The sequence below is a fragment of the Anser cygnoides genome, unplaced genomic scaffold, assembly GCF_040182565.1.
Source record: "Anser cygnoides isolate HZ-2024a breed goose unplaced genomic scaffold, Taihu_goose_T2T_genome scaffold_52_1, whole genome shotgun sequence".
Taxonomy (NCBI): domain Eukaryota; kingdom Metazoa; phylum Chordata; class Aves; order Anseriformes; family Anatidae; genus Anser; species Anser cygnoides.
This window is the reverse complement of record NW_027103075.1, coordinates 231,576-252,592: the sequence shown is the minus strand read 5'-3', so window position 1 is coordinate 252,592 and position 21,017 is coordinate 231,576. Positions and strand designations below refer to the sequence as shown.

Here is a 21,017-nt window from a genome sequence, read left to right as displayed (position 1 = left end):
GAGAAAAACCACCTCCAGCTCTTCTCTGGTGGCAACCACGAGTAGATGCGTGGTGGCCACGCCATCTCCACCTCTCTGGCGGCAACCAAGAGGAGAGGAGATGACGGGAGGCGGGGATGCGCCGAGCCGAGGGCCGTATCGGTGACCCCTCGTCCTCCGGCAGCTGGGGCCGGTGGCGGGAGATCCTGTCGCACGGGAGGTTCAAGCGGCGCCTGTCGGAGCGGGACGTGGAGACCATCTGCCGCGCCATCCTGGTCTACTGCCTCCTCCACTACCGGGGCGACGAGAACATCAAGGGCTTCATCTGGGACCTCATCAGCCCCAGCGAGAACGGCAAGGCTAAGGAGCTCCAAAACCACTCGGGTGAGGGGGCTCCCGCAAGCCCCGGGGTGGATGGGGACCCCCCGCCGGGTCCCCCGCTGACGGCCTCCGGTCTTCTCCAGGGCTCTCCATCCCCGTCCCCCGGGGCCGCAAGGGGAAGAAGGTGAAGTCCCAGAGCACCTTCGACGTCCACAAGGCCGAGTGGATCCGCAAGTACAACCCCGACACGCTCTTCCAGGACGAGAGCTACAAGAAGCACCTCAAGCACCAGTGCAACAAGTGAGCGGGGGGTGGGGGTGGGGGGGCACGGGGCGTCACCAGGTCCCCGAACCCGTCCCAGGTCCCCAGAATCCATCCGAGGTCCTCAAAATCCATCTCGCGTCCCCAAAATCTATCTGAGGTCCCCAAAATCCATCTCGCGTCCCCAAAATATATCTGAGGTCCCCAAAATCCATCTTGCGTCCCCAAAATCCATCCGAGGTCCCCCAAATCCATCTCGCATCCCCAAAATCCATCTCATGTCCCCCAAATCCATCTCGCGTCCCCAAAACCCATCTGAGGTCCCCAAAATCCATCCTAGGTCCCCAAAGTCCATCCCACATCCCCAAAGCCATCCCACATCCCAAAAGCCATCTGAGGTCCCCCAAATCCATCCCATGTTCTCAAATTCTATCCCATGTTCCCCAAATCCATCTCACGTCCCCAAAATCCATCTCGCGTCCCCAAAATCCATCTCACGTCCCCAAAATCCATCCGAGGTCCCCAAAATTCATCCCAAAATCCATCTCACGTCCCCAAAATCCATGTGAGGTCCCCAAAATCCATCCCACGTCCCCAAATCTGTCCCTTGTCCTCAAATTCTATCCCATGTTCCCCAAATCCATCTCGCGTCCCCCAAATCCATCTCATGTCCCCCAAATCCATCCCACATCCCCAAAATCCATCTCAGGTCCCCCAAATCCATCCCATGTCCTCAAATTCTATCCCATGTTCCCCAAATCCATCTCGCATCCCCCAAATCCGTCTCCATCCCAAAATCCATCCGAGGTCCCCCAAATCCATCCCACGTCCCCAAATCTGTCCCATGTCCTCAAATTCTATCCCATGTTCCCCAAATCCATCTCACGTCCCCCAAAATCTCATGTCCCCCAGGTCCCCAAAATCCATCCCAGGTCCCCAAAATCCATCCCAGGTCTCCGAATCCGTCCCAGGTCCTCGAACCTGTCCCCAAACTTGTCCCGTGCCCCCAAAGCTGTCCCCCATCCCCAAATCCATCCGAGGTCCCCGAATCCATCCATCCCAAGTCCCCAAATCCGTCCCAAGTCCCATCTGAGGAAGTCCCCAAATCCATCCCGTGTCCCCAAACCCATCCCCAAATCCATCCGAGGTCCCCCAAAATCCATCGCAGGTCCCCGAATTCATCCGAGGTCCCCAAATCCGTCCCAAGTCCCCAGATCCGAACCCATCTGAAGTCCCCAAATCCATCCCGTGTCCCCAAATCCATCCCCCAGTGTCCCCCCAAATCCCCGAGGTCCCCGAATCCATCCCAGGTCCCCAAATCTGAAGTCGTCCCATGTCCCCCAAATCCATCCGAGAGTCCCCCCGTCCCAAAATCCATCTGAAGTCCCCAGGTCCCCGAATTCATCCCCAAATCCGAGTCCCCAAATCCATCCGTCCCCAAATCCATGCCCAAATCGAGGTCCCCGTCCCCGAACCTGTCCCCCGTCCCCAAATCCGTCCCAGGTCCCCAAATCCATCCAAGGTCCCCGGTCCCCGAACCCGTCCCTGGTCCTCGAATCCATCCGAGGTCCCCAAATCCATCCCGCGGCCCCAAATCCATCCGAGGTCCCCGAATCCGTCCTGCGGCCCCAAATCCATCCCAGGTCCCCAAATCCGTCCCAGGTCCCGGGTCCCCAAACCCGTCCTGGGTCCCCGAATCCCTCCCGCGGCCCCAAACCCGCCCCCGGTCCCGTTCCTGACGCCTTTTTCTCCTCCTTGCCCCCGCCAGGGTGCTGCTCCGCGTGCGGATGCTCTACTACCTGCGGCAGGAGGTGATCGGGGACCAGGCGGAGAAGGTGCTGGCGGGGGCCATGGCCAGGTGAGGGCCCCGCACCTCGTGGACCCGTTTTGGGGTGCTCCAGACCCATTTTGGGGTTCTACAGACCCATTTTGGGGTGTTCCAGATACATTTTGGGTGCCCTGGACCCATTTTGGGGGGCTCCAGACCCATTTTGGGTTCTTTGGGGTTCTCCAGATGCACTTTGGGGTTCTCCAGATGCACTTTGGGGTTCTCCGGACCCATTTTGGGGTGTTCCGGACCCATTTTGGGGTGTTCCAGACCCATTTTTGAGTGCTCCAGACCCATCTTGGGGTTCTTTGGGGTTCTCCAGACCCATTTTGGGGTTCTCCAGACCCATTTTGAGGTTCTTCAGACCCACTTTGGGGTTCTTCAGACTCACTTTGGGGTTCTTTGAGGTTCTCTGGAGCAATTTTGGGGTTCTCCAGACCCATTTTAAGGTGCTCCTGGCCCGTTTTGAGGTTCTCCAACCCCATTTTGAGGTTCTTTGAGGTTCTCCAACCCCACTTTGGGGTTCTCCATCCCCACTTTTGAGGTTCTTTGAGGTTCTCCAACCCCACTTTGATGTTCTCCATCCCCACTTTTGAGGTTCTTTGAGGTTCTCCAAGGTTCCCCACTTTGAGGTTCTCCAGCAGCCCCATTTTGAGGTTCTTTGAGGTTCTCCAGCCCCACTTTGAGGTTCTCCAGCCCCATTTTGAGGTTCTTTGAGGTTCTCCAGCCCCACTTTGGGGTTCTCCAGCCCCACTTTGAGGTTCTTTGAGGTTCTCCAGCCCCACTTTGAGGTACTTTGAGGTTCTTTGAGGTTCTCCAGCCCCACTTCGGGGTTCTCCAACCCCATTTTGAGGTCCTTTGAGGTTCTTCAGCCCCATTTTGAGGTTCTTTGAGGTGAGGTGCTCCAGCCCCACTTTGACCTTCCCCAACCCCAATTCATGACCGTTCCTGGAGCCCCAGCCCCATTTTGGGGGTTCCCCCTCCCCGTTTTGGGGTCCTCTGGCTTCCCGAGCCCCCCCCGCTTCTACCCCACAGCGAGATCGACATCTGGTTCCCGCTGGTGGAGCAGCTGGAGGTGCCGACCGCCTGGTGGGACGCCGAGGCCGACAAATCCCTCCTCATCGGCGTCTTCAAGCACGGTGCGTACTTCTCAGGCCGGGCGCTGAGGTTTCGGGGCGAAATCCGAAGGATTTGGGTCGCCGACGGTCTTCCTCGCCCCTTTTTTTTGGCTTTGTAGGGTACGAGAAGTACAACACCATGCGGGCCGACCCCGCGCTCTGCTTCCTGGAGAAGGCCGGCCGCCCCGACGAGAAGGCGATCGCTGCCGAGCAGCGCCTGGACGTCGGGGAAGGGTGAGACCCCAGCGGTGTCCCCGAAACCCCGACGGTGTCCCCGAAACCCCGACGGTGTCCCCAAAACCCCAACGATGTCCCTAAGACCCCAACGATATCCTCAAAACCCCATCAATGTCTCCAAAACCCCAACAGTGTCCCCAAAACCCCAACGATGTCTCCAAAACCCCAGTGATGTCCCCAAAACCCCGACAGTGTCCCCAAAACCCCAACGGTGTCCCCAAAACCCCAACGGTGTCCCCAAAACCCCAGTGTCCCCACGGTGTCCCCAAAACCCCAACAATTTCCTCAAAATCCCGACCCCAACAATGTCCTCAAAACCCCAACGATGTCCCCAAAACCCCAACTTTGTCCCCAAAACCCCGACAGTGTCTCCAAAACCCCAACGACGTCCCCAAAACCCCCAACGATGACACCAAGAACCCAACGATGTCCCAAAGCCCCCGACAATGCCCCCAAGAGTGTCACAAAGACCCCAAGAGTGTCCCCAAGACCCCAGCGATGTCCCAGAGAGTGTCCCCAAGCCCTCAAGGATGTCCCCAAGACCCCAAGAGTGTCCCCAAGACCCCAAGAGTGTCCCCAAGACCCCAGATGTCCCCAAGACCCCGATGACGTCCCCAAGAGTGTCCCCAATGTCCCCAAGATGTCCCCAGGACCCCAACGATGTCCCCAAGACCCCAGCGATGTCCCCAAGAGTGTCCCCAGGCCCCCAACGATGTCCCCAAGACCCCAACGATGTCCCCAAGGATGTCCCCAAGCCCCCGAGGATGTCCCCAAGCCCCCGAGGGTGCCCCCGCCGGGTGCCGGTGATGACTGTGCCATGCTAATACCGACGGGCGGTGGCCCGGCTGAGTTCAACGTCTTCTCGGGATGGTCTGAGGCACCCCGGGGGAGGTCGTGGTGGCATCTCGGGGGGCTTCCGGGGGGGGCGGGGGGCTTCCAGGGGGTGCGGGGGGCTTCCAGGGGGGTGGGGGCTCACGGTTGTCCCCTCTGTCCCCACCCCCAGCGTGGATTTCGACAAGGACTGCGAGGACCCCGAGTACAAGCCCCTGCCGGGGACGGCGAAGGAGGTGGACGAGGAGGTGAGCCGGGGGTGGAGACCCCCCCCCCCCAAAATTTGGGGGTCTTGGGGGCACGAGAAGGTCCCCACGGTCCCCCCTTTTTTGTCCCCGCAGAGTGACCCCCTGATGCTGCTGGACGAGGAGATCTCGGTGGTGGACGGGGACGAAGGTAACCACGATGTCCTGGAGGCGTCCCCAGCCCCACGGGGGTGTCCCCAACCCCACGGAGGTGTCCCCAACCCCGTGAGGTGTCCCCAACCCTATGGGGGTGTCCCCAACCCCATGGAGATGTCCCCAGCCCCTTTATCCCCATGAAGAACCCAACCACGACGTCGTGGAGATGTCCACCATGCCCGTGGCACCCAACAGGTGCTTGTAGGACCCCCTGGAGGTGTCCCCAACCCCCTGGAGATGTCCCCAACCCCATGGAGGTGTCCCCAACCCCTTTATCCCCACGAAGAACCCAACCACGATGGGTTTGAGATGTCCCCAACCCCTTTATGACCATGAAGAACCCAACCACGACGTCGTGGAGATGTTCACCATGCCTGTGGCACCCAACGGGTGCTTGTAGGACCCCATGGAGGTGTCCCCAACCCCTTTATGACCATGAAGAACCCAACCATGGCGTCGTGGAGATGTCCACCATGCCCATGTCACCCAATGGGTGCTTGTAGGACCCCATGGAGGTGCCCCCAACCCCCTGGAGATGTCCCCAACATAATGGAGATGTCCCCAACCCCTTTATCCCCACGAAGAACCCTACCACGATGGGTTTGAGATGTCCCCAACCCCATTGTCCCCATGAAGAACCCAACCACGACGTTGTGGAGGTGTCCACCATGCCCGTGGCACCCAACGGGTGCTTGTAGGACCCCATGGAGGTGTCCCCAACCCCCCGGAGATGTCCCCAACCCCATGGAGATGTCCCTAACCCCTTTATGCCCATGAAGAATCCCACCACGATGGGATTGAGATGTCCCCAACCCCATTGTCCCCATGAAGAACCCAACCACGACATCGTGGAGATGTCCACCATGCCCGTGGCACCCAACGGGTGCTTGTAGGACTCCATGGAGGTGTCCCCAACCCCCTGGAGATGTCCCCAACCCCTTTATCCCCACGAAGAATCCTACCACGATGGGTTTGAGATGTCCCCAACTCCATTGTCCCCATGAAGAACCCCACCACGATGTCGTGGAGATGTCCACCATGCCCATGGCACCCAACGGGTGCTTGTAGGACCTCATGGAGATGTCCCCAACCCCTTTATGACCATGAAGAACCCAACCACGACGCCACGGAGACATCCACCATGCCCGTGGCACCCAACGGGTACGTGTAGGACCTCATGGAGATGTCTCCTCCACCAGGTCCTCCGGGACAGCCGCCGGCGTGGCCGGCGGGCTCAGTGCTGACGGCCCGGCTGCGGCGCTTGGTGGCCGCGTGCCAACGCTCGTGCCAACGCCAGCGCCTACGGGCCGAGGCGGCCGCCCGGGGCGAGCGGCGCCGGCGACGCTGCGAGGCCGCCTGCAAGCTCAAGGAGATGGCGCGGAGGCAGAAACAGCAACGGTACGGGGGGGCCTGGGGGGCCAGGGGGGTGGCCGGTAGGTTTTGGGGGTTCTCGGGGGTCATATTTGAGGTTCTGGGGGTGGTGGGACCCCATACATGGGGTTTTTGGGGTGGTGGGACCCATAAATTTTGGTTTTGGGGGTTCTCGGGGCTCATACGTGAGGTTCTGGGGGTGGTGGGACCCCATATGTTGGGTTTTTGGGGTTCTGTAGGCATCTGCATGGGGTTTCGAGGATGCTAGGAGACACTTAGTAGGGTTTTTGGGGTGTTGGGATCGATAAGTTGGGTTTTGGGGGTTCTCGGAGGTCATATTTGAGGTTCTGGGGGTGGTGAACCCCATGCGTTGGGTTTTTGGGGTGGTGGGACCCATAAATTTTGGTTTTGGGGGTTCTTGGGGGGCCATACGTGAGGTTCTGGGGGTGGTGGGACCCCATAAGTTGGGTTTTTGGGGTTCTGTAGGCATCTGCATGGGGTTTTGAGGGTGCTAGGAGACACTTAGTAGGGTTTTTGGGGTGTTGGGATCGATAAGTTGGGTTTTGGGGGTTCTCGGAGGTCATATTTTAGGTTCTGGGGGCAGTGGGACCCCATACATGGGGTTTTTGGGGTTCTGTAGGCATCTGCATGGGGTTTTGAGGGTGCTAGGAGACACTTAGTAGGGTTTTTGGGGTGTTGGGATCGATAAGTTGGGTTTTGGGGGTTCTCCGAGGTCATATTTGAGGTTCTGGAAGTGGTAGGACCCCACGCTTTGGGTTTTTGGGGTAGTGGGACCCATAAATTTTGGTTTTGGGGGTTCTGGGAGGTCATAATTGAGGTTCTGGGGGTGGTGGGACCCCATGCGTTGGTTTTTTGGGTTGGTGGGACCCATAAATTTTGGTTTTGGGGGTTCTCGGGGGTCATATTTGAGGTTCTGGGGGTGGTGGGACCCCATGCGTTGGGTTTTTGGGGTGGTGGGACCCTGAAGTTAGGTTTTGGGGGTTCTTGGGGGTCATATTTGAGGTTCTGGGGGCAGTGGGACCCCACGCGTTGGGTTTTTGGGGTGGTGGGACCCTGAAGTTAGGGTTTGGGGGTTCTTGGGGGTCATATTTGAGGTTCTGGGGGCAGTGGGACCCCACGCGTTGGGTTTTTGGGGTGGTGGGACCCTGAAGTTAGGGTTTGGGGGTTCTTGGGGGTCATACGTGAGGTTCTGGGGGTGGTGGGACCCCGTACATTGGGTTTTGGGGGTTCTGTAGGCATCTCCATGGGGTTTTGAGGGCGGTGGGACACCATAATAAAGGTTTTTGGGGTGTTGGGAGCCCCTTTGTGGTTTTTTGGGGGTTCCAGGACCCCACACATTGGGTTTTTCGAACCCACACCTGAATTTTCGGGATGTCCCGAACCCCCCTTTGATCCCCACGTCCGTTTCGGGGTCCCACCGCTTTCTCCTTGCCCCCCGCCCCAGGTGGACGCGGCGGGAGCAGGCCGACTTCTACCGGGTGGTGTCCACTTTCGGGGTGGAGTTCGACCCCGAGACCCGTCGCTTCCGCTGGGGTCGCTTCCGCGCCCTGGCCCGGCTGGAGCGCAAGACGGACGAGAGCTTGGCCAAGTTCTTCCACGGCTTCGTGGCCATGTGCCGGCAGGTCTGCCGCCTGCCGCCGGCGCCCGGGGACGGTGAGGAGATGGGGGCGCGGCCCCCTCGGGGGGTCCCCTGGGTTGGGGCGGAGGGGACGGGTGGGGGTGGCGGGGACGTCCCCGTGGGCGTGGAGAACGTCTTGAGAAGGTGGCGGCGGGGTTTCCGATGAGGTCGTTGGGTTGGGGTCATCTCCATGGCCATGGGGGACATCTTCATGGCCATGGAGGACATCTCCAACCCATAGGGATGGGGTTCCTGTTGAGGTCGTTGGGTTGGGGTCATCTTCGTGGTCGTGGAGAACATCTCCAGAAGGTAGCGATGGGGTTTCCGGTGAGGTCGTTGGGTTGGGGACATCTCCACGGCCATGGGGGACATCTTCAAGGTCATGGAGAACATCTCCAGGAGGTAGTGATGGGGTTTCCAAGGAGGTCGTCGGGTTGGGGTCATCTCCATGGCCATGGGGGACATCTCCAACCCCATAAATCTGGATGTCCTAAAGGGGACAATGGGTTGGGGACATCTTCATGGCCATGGAGGACGTCTCCAACCCATAGCGATGGGGTTTCCGGTGAGGTCGTTGGGTTGGGGTCATCTCCATGGCCATGGGGGACATCTTCATGGTCATGGAGAACATCTCCAGAAGGTGGCGATGGGGTTTCCGGTGAGGTCGTTGGGTTGGGGTCATCTCCATGGCCATGGAGGACATCTTCGTGGCCATGGAGAACATCTCCAGAAGGTGGCGATGGGGTTTCCGATGAGGTCGTTGGGTTGGGGACATCTCCATGGCCGTGGAGAACATCTCCAACCCCATAAATCTGGATGTCCTAAAGGGGACAATGGGTTGGGGACATCTCCATGGCCATGGGGGACATCTCCAACCCGTTAGGATGGGGTTTCCAAGGAGGTCGTTGGGTTGGGGTCATCTCCATGGCCATGGGGGACATCGGCCATGGAGGACGTCTCCAACCCATAGGGATGGGGTTCCTGTTGAGGTCGTTGGGTTGGGGTCATCTTCATGGCCATGGAGGCTATGGGGCCAAGAGGTTGAGGCCATCTCCACAGGGATGGAGGCCATGGGGACGAGTTGAGGCCACCTCCATGGGGATGGAGGCCATGGGGATGTAGAGGTTGAGGCCACCTCCATGGGCATGGGGCCAAGAGGTTGAGGCCATCTCCATGAGGATGGAGGCCATGGGGACGAGTTGAGGCCATCTCCACAGGGACGGAGGCCATGGGGACGAGTTGAGGCCACCTCCAGGAGGACGGAGGCCATGGGGCCAAGAGGTTGAGGCCATCTCCACAGGGATGGAGGCCATGGGGACGAGTTGAGGCCATCTCCACGGGGATGGAGGCCATGGGGATGTAGAGGTTGAGGCCACCTCCATGGGCACGGGGCCAAGAGGTTGAGGCCACCTCCATGGGGACGGAGGCCATGGGGATGTAGAGGTTGAGGCCACCTCCATGGGCATGGGGCCAAGAGGTTGAGGCCATCTCCATGAGGATGGAGGCCATGGGGACGAGTTGAGGCCATCTCCACGGGGATGGAGGCCATGGGGCCAAGAGGTTGAGGCCACCTCCACAGGGATGGAGGCCATGGGGATGAGTTGAGGCCACCTCCACAAGGACAGAGGCCATGGGGCCAAGAGGTTGAGGCCATCTCCACGGGGATGGAGGCCATGGGGACAAGTTGAGGCCATCTCCATGGGGACGGAGGCCATGGGGATGTAGAGGTTGAGGCCACCTCCATGGGGATGGAGGCCATGGGGCCAAGAGGTTGAGGCCACCTCCATGGGCATGGGGCCAAGAGGTTGAGGCCATCTCCACGGGGACGGAGGCCATGGGGGTGTAGAGGTTGAGGCCACCTCCATGGGCATGGGGCCAAGAGGTTGAGGCCATCTCCATGAGGATGGAGGCCATGGGGACGAGTTGAGGCCACCTCCACGGGGACGGAGGCCATGGGGATGTAGAGGTTGAGGCCACCTCCATGGGCACGGGGCCAAGAGGTTGAGGCCACCTCCACGCCGGGTGGAGGCCGCCTCCAACCCCCCGGTCACGAGGCCTCCGAACGAGGCCGAGACCTCGAGGCCACCCCCCGGGGGGGGGAGGACGGAGGCCACCTCCGCCCCGCGGAGGCCGCCTCGCTGACGCTTCCCCCCCCCCTTACCAGAGCCCCCGGACCCCTCGGTCCCCGTCACCCCCGTCTCGGCCGAGCGGGCCTCCCGCAGCCTCCGCCGCCTGGCCCTCCTGCGGCGCCTCCGCGAGCAGGTCCTGCGCCACCCGCTGCTCCCCGCCCGCCTGGCCCTGTGTCCCCAGCCGGGCCCCGAGCTCCCCGCCTGGTGGCAGCGGGGCCGGCACGACGGCGAGCTCCTGCGCGGGGCCGCCCGCCACGGCCTTGCCCGCCCGGAGGCCGCCATCATCGGAGACCCGGACTTCTCCTTCCTGTCCTCCCGCTGCCGCTTCCTCCGCGCCCAGGGCGGAGGCGGAGGCGGCGCCGGGGGAGCCCCGCCGGGGACGTCGGGGGGGACGTCGGGAGGCCCGGCCCCGGCCCCGGCCGCGGCGGGCGACGAGGACGAGGACTCGGAGCTGGAGCTCGGCAAGCTCTCGGCCTCCGCCTCCGAGTCGTCCTCCGGGGAAGAGGACAGCGACGAGGAGAGGGGTGAGACGGGCCTCTTTTTTTTTTTTTGGGGGGGTGGGGGGACATTTGGGGACACCCCCGACCGCTTTTAGGGGACCGCCGCCATTTATGGGACCCCAAATTTCTTGTAGGGCCTCCCAATTCCTTGTAGAACGTCGAATTTTGTAGAGGCCGGCTCTTTTCTTGGAGGACGTTTGTTTTCTGTAGGGCCTCCTATTTTTGTGGGACCCCCCCGTTTTATTTTGGGGACCCCCCCCGAAGCTTCTAGGACCCCCAAAATTCTTCTAGGACCCCCAATTTTTTCGTAGGACCCCAAATTTCTTGTAGGGCCTCCCAATTTCGTGTAGAACATCGAATTTTGTAGAGGCCGCCTCTTTTCGTGGAGGACGTTTGTTTTCTGTAGGGTCTCCCGACCTTTGTAGGGCCTCCTATTTTTGTAGGACCCCCCCTGTTTTGTTTTGGGACCCCCCCCGGCTCCCCCGAAGCTTTTAGGACCCCAAATTTTCTTGTAGGACCTTCCAAATTCTTGTAGGACCCCAAATTTCTTTAGGGCCTCCCAATTTCGTGTAGAACATCGAATTTTGTAGAGACCGCCTCTTCCTGGAGGACGTTTGTTTTCTGTAGGGCCTCCTATTTTTGTGGGACCCCCCCGTTTTATTTTTGTAGGACCCCCCCGAATCTTTTAGGACCCCCAAAATTCTTCTAGGACCCCCAATTTTCTTGTAGGACCCCCACATTCTTGTAGGGCCTCCCAATTTCGTGTAGAACGTCGGATTTTGTAGAGGCCGCCTCTTCTTGGAGGACGTTTGTTTTTTGTAGGGCCTCCTATTTTTGTAGGACCCCCCCCCGTTTTATTTCGGGGACCCCCAGTTTTTTTCTAGGACCCCCCAAATTCTCGTAGGACCCCAAATTTCTGGTAGGGCCTCCCAATTCCTTGTAGAACATCGGATTTTGTAGAGGCCGCCTCTTTTCTTGGAGGACGTTTGTTTTCTGTAGGGTCTCCCGACCTTTGTAGGGCCTCCTATTTTTGTAGGACCCCCCCACGTTTTATTTTGGGGACCCCCCCGAAGCTTTTAGGACCCCCAAAATTCTTCTAGGACCCCCCAAATTCTTGTAGGACCCCAAATTTCTTGTAGGGCCTCCCAATTTCGTGTAGAACGTCGGATTTTGTAGAGGCCGCCTCCTTTTGTGGAGGATGTTTGTTTTTTGTAGGGCCTCCTATTTTTGTAGGACCCCCCCCGTTTTATTTTGGGGACCCCCCCCAAAGCTTTTAGGACCCCCAAAATTCTTCTAGGACCCCCAATTTTCTCGTAGGACCCCAAATTTCTTGTAGGGCCTCCCAATTCCTTGTAGAACATCGAATTTTGTAGAGGCCGCCTCTTTTCGTGGAGGACGTTTGTTTTCTGTAGGGTCTCCCGACCTTTGTAGGGCCTCCTATTTTTGTAGGACCCCCCCGTTTTATTTTGGTGACCCCCCCGATTCTTTTAGGACCCCCAAAATTCTCGTAGGACCCCAAATTTCTTGTAGGGCCTCCCAATTTCGTGTAGAACATCGAATTTTGTAGAGACCGCCTCTTCCTGGAGGACGTTTGTTTTCTGTAGGGCCTCCTATTTTTGTGGGACCCCCCCGTTTTATTTTGGGGACCCCCCCGAATCTTTTAGGACCCCCAAAATTCTTCTAGGACCCCCAATTTTCTTGTAGGACCCCCACATTCTTGTAGGGCCTCCCAATTTCGTGTAGAACGTCGGATTTTGTAGAGGCCGCCTCTTCTTGGGGGACGTTTGTTTTTTGTAGGGCCTCCTATTTTTGTAGGACCCCCCCCCGTTTTATTTCGGGGACCCCCAATTTTTTTCTAGGACCCCCCAGATTCTCATAGGACCCCAAATTTCTTGTAGGGCCTCCCAATTCCTTGTAGAACATTGAATTTTGTAGAGGCCGCCTCTTTTCGTGGAGGACGTTTGTTTTCTGTAGGGTCTCCCGACCTTTGTAGGGCCTCCTATTTTTGTAGGACCCCCCCGTTTTATTTTGGGGACCCCCCCGAAACTTTTAGGACCCCCAATTTTCTTCTAGGACCCCCCAAATTCTTGTAGGACCCCAAAATTCTTGTAGGGCCTCCCAATTTCGTGTAGAACGTCGGATTTTGTAGAGGCCGCCTCTTTTCTTGGAGGACGTTTGTTTTCTGTAGGGCCTCCTATTTTTGTGGGACCCCCCCCGTTTTATTTCGGGGACCCACAATTTTCTTGTAGGACCCCCCAAATTCTTGTAGGACCCCCCCGAAATTTCTTGTAGGGCCTCCCAATTTCGTGTAGAACATCGAATTTTGTAGAGGCCGCCTCTTTTCGTGGAGGACGTTTGTTTTCTGTAGGGTCTCCCGATCTTTGTAGGGCCTCCTATTTTTGTAGGACCCCCCCTGTTTTGTTTTGGGGGCTCCCCCGAAGCTTTTAGGACCCCAAATTTTCTTGTAGGACCTTCCAAATTCTTGTAGGACCCCAAATTTCTTGTAGGGCCTCCCGGTTTCGTGTAGAACGTCGAATTTTGTAGAGGCCGCCTCTTCCTGGAGGACGTTTGTTTTTTGTAGGGCCTCCTATTTTTGTAGGACCCCCCCATTTTGTTTTGGTGACCCCCCCCGAAGCTTTTAGGACCCCCCAAATTCTTGTAGGACCCCAAATTTCTTGTAGGGCCTCCCAATTTCGTGTAGAACATCGAATTTTGTAGAGGCCGCCTCTTTTCGTGGAGGACGTTTGTTTTCTGTAGGGTCTCCCGACCTTTGTAGGGCCTCCTATTTTTGTAGGACCCCCCCTGTTTTGTTTTGGGGGCTCCCCCGAAGCTTTTAGGACCCCCCGAAATTTTCTTGTAGGACCCCAAATTTCTTGTAGGGCCTCCCGGTTTTGTGTAGAACGTCGGATTTTGTAGAGGCCGCCTCTTCCTGGAGGACGTTTGTTTTTTGTAGGGCCTCCTATTTTTGTAGGACCCCCCCGTTTTATTTCGGGGACCCCCAATTTTCTTGTAGGACCCCCCAAATTCTTGTAGGACCCCCCAAATTCTTGTAGGGCCTCCCGGTTTCGTGTAGAACGTCGGATTTTGTAGAGGCCGCCTCTTTTCTTGGAGGACGTTTGTTTTTGTAGTAGGGCCTCCTATTTTTGTAGGACCCCCCCCGTTTTATTTTGGGGACCCCCCCCGAAGCTTTTAGGACCCCCAAAATTCTTCTAGGACCCCCAATTTTCTCGTAGGACCCCAAATTTCTTGTAGGGTCTCCCAATTCCTTGTAGAACATCGAATTTTGTAGAGGCCGCCTCTTTTCGTGGAGGACGTTTGTTTTCTGTAGGGTCTCCCGACCTTTGTAGGGCCTCCTATTTTTGTAGGACCCCCCCTGTTTTGTTTTGGGGGCTCCCCCGAAGCTTTTAGGACCCCCTAAATTTTCTTGTAGGACCTTCCAAATTCTTGTAGGACCCCAAATTTCTTTAGGGCCTCCCAATTTCGTGTAGAACGTCGGATTTTGTAGAGGCCGCCTCCTTTTGTGGAGGATGTTTGTTTTTTGTAGGGCCTCCTATTTTTGTAGGACCCCCCCCGTTTTATTTTGGGGACCCCCCCCAAAGCTTTTAGGACCCCCAAAATTCTTCTAGGACCCCCAATTTTCTCGTAGGACCCCAAATTTCTTGTAGGGCCTCACGATTCCTTGTAGAACATTGAATTTTGTAGAGGCCGCCTCTTTTCGTGGAGGACGTTTGTTTTCTGTAGGGTCTCCCGACCTTTGTAGGGCCTCCTATTTTTGTAGGACCCCCCCCCGTTTTATTTTGGGGACCCCCCCGAAGCTTTTAGGACCCCCAAAATTCTTCTAGGACCCCCAATTTTCTTGTAGGACCCCCACATTCTTGTAGGGCCTCCCAATTTCGTGTAGAACGTCGGATTTTGTAGAGGCCGCCTCTTCTTGGAGGACGTTTGTTTTTTGTAGGGCCTCCTATTTTTGTAGGACCCCCCAGTTTATTTCAGGGACCCCCCCCAAAACTTTTAGGACCCCCCATTTTCCTTTAGGACCCCCACATTTCCTCTTAGACCCCCCAAATTTCTTCCAGAACCTCCCAAATTTTCGGAGGCCACCTCCTTTTTTCGGCCTCCAACCCTTGTAGGACCTCCAATTTTCGTAGGACCCCCCCTTTTTTTTTCGGGACCCCCCCAATTTATTTTGGGGACCCCCCCAATTCTTTTAGGACCCCCAATTTTCCTTTAGGACCCCCAAATTTCCTCTTAGACCCCCAAATTTTTGTAGAACCTCCCAAATTTTCAGAGGCCACCTCCTTTTTTCGGCCTCCAAACCCTTGTAGGACCTCCAATTTTTTCGCGACCCCCCCCCCATTTTTTTTTCGGGACTTCCCCCCCCCCCCCCCAATTAATTTTGGGGACCCCCCCAAATCTTCTAAGACCCCCAAATTTCCTCCAAAACCCCCCAAATTTCTTCCAGAACCTCCCAAATTTTCGGAGGCCACCTCCTTTTTTCGGCCTCCAACCCTTGTAGGACCTCCTATTTTTGTAGGACCCCCCCCTTTTTTTTGGGACCCCCCCCAATTTATTTTGGGGACCCCCCCGATTCTTTTAGGACCCCCAATTTTCTCATAGGACCCCCAAATTTCCTCCAAAACCCCCCAAATTTCTTCCAGAACCTCCCAAATTTTCGGAGGCCACCTCCTTTTTTCGGCCTCCAAACCCTTGTAGGACCTCCAATTTTTTCGGGACCCCCCCTTTTTTTTTCGGGACTTCCCCCCCCCCCCCAATTAATTTCGGGGACCCCCCCCCTCCCCCCCCCAGGTCCGGAGCCTTCCTGCGGGGGGGCCAAGCTGTCGGAGGACGAGGAGGACGAGGACGAGGAGGAGGAGGAGGAGGACGAAGACGAGGATGAGGACGAGGAGGACGAGTCCCCCCCGCCCCCCCACGGCGCCGCCGCCCCCCCGGGACCCCCCCGGCACCTCCACGAGTGGCCCAAGGTAACCCCCCCCCCCCCCCCCAAAAAAAAAATTGGGGGGACCCCAAAATATTTTGGGGTCAAATCCGCAGATTTCGGTAAATTTTCGGTGCCCCCCCTCGTTTTTTTTGCAGGGTTTCCCCTCGTTTTTTGAGGGCCCCCCCCCATTTTTTAAGGTTTCCCCTCAATTTTTGGGGGGCCCCCCCCATTTTTTTTTACCTCCCCTCCAATTTTTGGGGTGCCCCCCCCCCGAATTTTTAGGGCACGCCAAAATTTTGGGAACCCCCTTTTTTGCCTAATTTTTGTTTTTTTTTTCCCCAATTTTTAGTTTTCTCCCGATTTTGTTGTTGCCCCCCCCAAATTTTTGGGGTATACCCCTAATTTTTTGCCCCCCCCCCCCCCCCCCCCATTTTGGACACCCCTAAATTTTGGGTGCCCCCAAATTTTTGTATTTTCCCTCCAAATTTTGGTATTTTCCCTCCAAATTTTGGTATTTTCCCTCCAAATGTTGGTATTTTCATCAAAATTTCTGTATTTCCCCCCAAATTTCTGTATTACCCCCCAAAATTTTATATATTTCCTCCCAAATTTCTGTATTTTCCCCACAATTTTTTCTATTTCCCCCCATTTTTTCAATTTTCCCCACAATTTTGTATTTCTCTCATTTTTTCAATTTTCCCTTTTTTTGTATTCCCAATTTTTTTTTTTCCCCCAATTTTTTTAAAATTTCCCCCCAATTTTTAAAAATGTTTTTAAAAAAAATCCCCCCATTTTTTTTAAATGTCCCCCAAAAGTTTTATATTTCCTCTTAATTTTTGTAATTTCCCACCTAATTTTTGTAATTTTCCTTCTTTTCTGTATTCCCCTCAATTTTTATAATTTTTCCCAAATTTTCACAATTTTCCCTCCGCATTTTGTATTTCTCCCCCAATTTTTGTGGTCTCTCCTATTTTTATGCCCCCTCCATTTTTTTGCAATTTCTCTCCAAAATTTTATCCATTTTCCCCCAAATTTTGTAATTCCCCTCCAATTTTTGTAATTTCTCTCCAAAATTTTAGATTTCCTCCTCAATTTTTCCATATTTACCCCCCAATTTTCTAATTTCCCCCTAATTTTTGTATTTCGCCCCCAATTTTTACAATTCCCCCCAATTTTTACAATTCCCCCGATTTTTTCCATGTCCCCCCCCAATTTTTTATATTTCCTCCTTCAATTTTTTCTCCCCCCCGTATTTTTATGACCCCCCCCCATTTTTAACCCCCCCCATCCCCCGAAAACCCCCTCATGCCCCCACAAAATTCCCCCCCAAACTTTTTACCCCCTCCCCTAATTTTTTAACCCCCCCCCAATATTTTTTTTGGACCCCCCCATATTTTTAAGACCCCCCCCCCCCCCCCATATTTTTATGACCCCTCCATATTTTTCACCCCCCCAACCCCCTCCCACACCCCCCCAAATTTTCCATCCCCCCTCCCCAAACTTTTTACCCCCTCCCCTAATTTTTTACCCCCCCAATATTTTTTTTGGACCCCCCCCCCAATATTTTTAAGACCCCCCCATATTTTTAAGACCCCCCCTTATTTTTATGACCCCCCCCCCCATATTTTTCACCCCCCAACCCCCTCCCACCCCTCCCAAAATTTTTTTAACCACCCCCCCCAAACTTTTTACCCACCCCCCCAATTTCTTAGCCCCCCCCCCTAATTTTTAACACCCCCCCCCCAAATTTTTTTGTGCCCCCCCCCGCAGGATCGCGCCCTGATCCGCCGCCTGGACCTGGTGTGCCAGGCCGTGCTCACCGGCGAGTGGCCCCCCGAGGAACCCCCCCCGTCACCGGGGGGGGGGGGCACCGAGCTCCCCGGGGGGGGCGCCCCCGAATCGCCCCCCCCCTACACCCGCCTGCGCCCCCCCGAGAAGGAATTCACCGTGCAGATCAAGGACGTGAGTACCTCCCCCCCCCCATTTTGGGGCCGTTTCCTTGAATTTTATCACCCCGAAAATTCCCAAAATTGGGGGGGGGGCCTCCGAAGGGCCCCCCCCGAAATATTTTGGGGTCCCCCCCCCCGAAATTTCTCCCCCCCCCCCAGGAGGAGGGGCTGAAGCTGACCTTCCAGAAGCACCGCCTGGTCCCCAACGGGGCCCTGCGGGAGCCCCCCCCCGCCGCCCCCCCCCCGGGGCCCCCCCCCGGCCCCAAAAAGAGCAGCAAGAAGCTGGTGGAGGTGAGTTTCGGGGAGCCCCCCCCCCAAAAATTCTGGGGACCCCCCCCTACTTTTTGGGACCCCCCCTATTTTAGGGGACACCCCCACCTTTCATTTTGCCCCCCCCTTTTAATTTTGGGACCCCCCCTTTAATTTAGGCCCCCCCCTTTTAATTTTGGGACCCCCCCTTTTGATTTTGGGACCCCCCCCCTTTAATTTAGGCCCCCCCCTTTTAATTTTGGGACCCCCCCTTTAATTTAGGCCCCCCCCTTTTAATTTTGGGACCCCCCCTTTTGATTTTGGGACCCCCCCCCTTTAATTTAGGCCCCCCCCTTTTAATTTTGGGACCCCCCCTTTTGATTTTGGGACCCCCCCCCTTTAATTTTGGGACCCCCCCCTTTAATTTTAGACCCCCCCCCATTAATTTTGGGACCCCCCCTTTAATTTTAGACCCCCCCCATTAATTTGGGACCCCCCCCCTTAAATTTTAGGACCCCCCCTTTTAATTTTCGGACCCCCCTTTAATTTTTAGCCCCCCCCCTTTCTTTTGGGACCCCCCCTTTAATCTTTGGACCCCCCCCCATTAATTTGGGGACCCCCCCCTTTAATTTTAGGACCCCCCCTTTAATTTGGGGACCCCCCTTTTAATTTTGGGACCCCCCCTTTAATTTTAGGACCCCCCCCTTTTGATTTTGGGACCCCCCCCTTTAATTTTGGGACCCCCCCCTTTAATTTTAGGACCCCCCCTTTAATTTGGGGACCCCCCTTTTAATTTTGGGACCCCCCCATTAATTTTAGCCCCCCCCCCTTTAATTTTAGGACCCCCCCTTTTAATTTTGAGCCCCCCCCCTTTTGATTTTGGGACCCCCCCCTTTAATTTTGGGACCCCCCCCTTTAATTTTAGCCCCCCCCTTTTAATTTTGGGACCCCCCTTTTAATTTTTAGCCCCCCCCCATTAATTTTTAGCCCCCCCCTTTAATTTTGGGACCCCCCCTTTACCTTTTACCCCCCCCCTTTAATTTTGGGACCCCCCCCTTTAATTTTGGGACCCCCCCTTTAATTTTAGCCCCCCCCTTTTAATTTTGGGACCCCCCCTTTTAATTTTTAGCCCCCCCCCCATTAACTTTTAGCCCCCCCCTTTTAATTTTAGGACCCCCCCCTTTAATTTGGGGCCCCCCCTTTTAATTTTGGGACCCCCCCTTTTAATTTTAGCCCCCCCCCCTTTAATTTTGGGACCCCCCTTTTAATTTTTAGCCCCCCCTTTTAATTTTAGGCCCCCCCTTTTGATTTTGAGACCCCCCCCTTTAATTTTGGGACCCCCCCATTTTAATTTTTAGCCCCCCCCCCATTAATTTTTACCCCCCCCCTTTAATTTTGGGACCCCCCCCTTTAATTTTGGGGTCCTTCCCCCCCCCCCCCAGCTGGAGCTGCGCTGCCTGGAGGGCCTGGGGGGGGACCCGGGGGGGGGGGACCCCGAAAACCGGGGAGGGGGGGGGCCCGAGCTGCCCCCCCCCCGCCGCCCCCCCCCGCCCCCCGAATTCGCCGCTGAGCCCCGCTTCCTGCCGGTGAGTGCCCCCCCCCCGCCCCAAAACCCCCCCAAAACCCCCCCAAATTTTCTCGTAACCCCCCCAAATTTTTCTCGTGCCCCCCCCCAAATTTTTCGTGCCCCCCCCGCCCCAAAAATTTTTGTGCCCCCCCCCCCCCCCCCCCAGTTCGTGGACGAGCGCCGGGAGCAGCACAAGTGGCACCGCAAGAAGGTGAGGGGGGGGGCCCCAAAAATTCGGGGGGGGGGGCCCCAAAAATTCGGGGGGGGGGCCCAAAAATTCGGGGGGGGGGTCCCAAGAAATTGGGGGGGGCCCAAAAAATTGGGGGGGTCCCAAAAAATGGGGGAGGGTCCCCAGAATTTGGGGGGGGGGGGGGGCAGAAAGGGCTCGGGGGGGTGGGTTCTGAGCCCCCCCCCAAGATTTTGGGGCCCCCCCATGAATTTTAGGCCCCCCCCCCTTTAATTTTAGGACCCTTTTTGCCCCCCCCCTTTAATTTTCTGACCCTATTCCCCCCCCAATTAATTTTAGGACCCCTTTTGCCCCCCCCAATTAATTTTAAGGCCCCTTTTTGCCCCCCCCCATTAATTTTAACCCCCCCCTTTTTGACCCCCCCTTTAATTTTAGGACCCCTTTTGCCCCCCCCTCTTTAATTTTAGGACCCCTTTTGCCCCCCCCAATTAATTTTAACCCCCCTCTTTGCCCCCCCCTTTAATTTTAGGACCCTCTTCCCCCCCCCCTTTTAATTTTACGACCCTTTTTGCCCCCCCCATTAATTTTAAGCCCCCTTCTGCCCCCCCAATAAATTTTAAGCCCCCCTTTTGCCCCCCCCCATTAATTTTATCACCTTATTTCCCCCCCCCCATAATTTTAGGGACCCCTTTTGCCCCCCCCAATAAATTTTAACCCCCCTTTTTGCCCCCCCCCTTACAATTTATGACCCTTTTGCCCCCCCCCCGTTAATTTTAAGCCCCCTTCCCCCCCCCCCATAATTTTAGGGACCCCTTTTGCCCCCCCCCTTTAATTTTCTGACCCCCCCAATTAATTTTAACCCCCCTTTTCGCCCCCCCCAATTAATTTTAAGCCCCCCTTTTGCCCCCCCCCCCATTAATTTTATCACCTTATTTCCCCCCCCCATAATTTTAGGGACCCCTTTTGCCCCCCCCAATAAATTTTAACCCCCCTTTTTGCCCTCCCCCTTACAATTTATGACCCTTTTGCCCCCCCCCGTTAATTTTAAGCCCCCTTCCCCCCCCCCCCCATAATTTTAGGGACCCCTTTCGCCCCCCCCCTTTTAAAATTTTGGGGTCCCCCCCCCCCAAAAATTAACCCCCCCCCCCCCTTTCTCCGCAGACCTTCCTGCCGGCCCCCCCGCTGCGCCGCCTGGGCCCGGAGCCGCCCCCCCCCTTGGACCTCTCCCACATGGTGGCCCTGATGGGGGGGGCCCAAAAAATCTCGCCCCCCCCCCAGAAATCGGGGCCCCAAAAAGCCACGGGGGGGCCCCAAAAAGCCGGGGGGGGCCCCCCCCGTTTCGGCCCCCCCCCCCCCCGACGCCTTCGGCCTCCTGCGGGACCTGCCCCCCCCCCCCTCCTTGAAGAAATTAATTAATTTTTGGCCCCCCCCCCCCCCCCCCAGACCCTAAAAATGAGCAATTTTGGGGTTTTTGCCGCGGGGGGGGGGCCGCGGTATTTATATAAATATGT

General features: G+C 56.5%; 1 protein-coding gene and 1 non-coding gene across 2 annotated transcripts in view; both read left to right on the top strand.

Annotated features, from left to right (window-relative positions):
• Window positions 1-20,922, top strand: part of LOC106029424 (chromodomain-helicase-DNA-binding protein 8-like) — a 53,773-nt gene extending 32,851 nt beyond the window's left edge. The window contains exons 23-38 of the mRNA XM_066989554.1: window positions 164-363; window positions 444-600; window positions 2,330-2,419; window positions 3,425-3,528; window positions 3,627-3,741; window positions 4,748-4,823; window positions 4,917-4,971; window positions 6,176-6,374; window positions 7,813-8,021; window positions 10,151-10,639; window positions 15,422-15,597; window positions 17,325-17,516; window positions 17,663-17,794; window positions 19,195-19,338; window positions 19,486-19,530; window positions 20,668-20,922. Of these exons, the coding sequence (XP_066845655.1) occupies window positions 164-363; window positions 444-600; window positions 2,330-2,419; window positions 3,425-3,528; window positions 3,627-3,741; window positions 4,748-4,823; window positions 4,917-4,971; window positions 6,176-6,374; window positions 7,813-8,021; window positions 10,151-10,639; window positions 15,422-15,597; window positions 17,325-17,516; window positions 17,663-17,794; window positions 19,195-19,338; window positions 19,486-19,530; window positions 20,668-20,922 (2,638 nt within the window). The remainder of the gene's footprint in view (window positions 1-163; window positions 364-443; window positions 601-2,329; window positions 2,420-3,424; window positions 3,529-3,626; window positions 3,742-4,747; window positions 4,824-4,916; window positions 4,972-6,175; window positions 6,375-7,812; window positions 8,022-10,150; window positions 10,640-15,421; window positions 15,598-17,324; window positions 17,517-17,662; window positions 17,795-19,194; window positions 19,339-19,485; window positions 19,531-20,667) is intronic.
• LOC136789542 (small nucleolar RNA U6-53/MBII-28) lies at window positions 4,543-4,625 on the top strand. The gene has a single exon (XR_010828233.1). It is a non-coding gene; the product is annotated as a small nucleolar RNA U6-53/MBII-28 (small nucleolar RNA).
• Window positions 20,923-21,017: the final 95 nt, after the last annotated feature.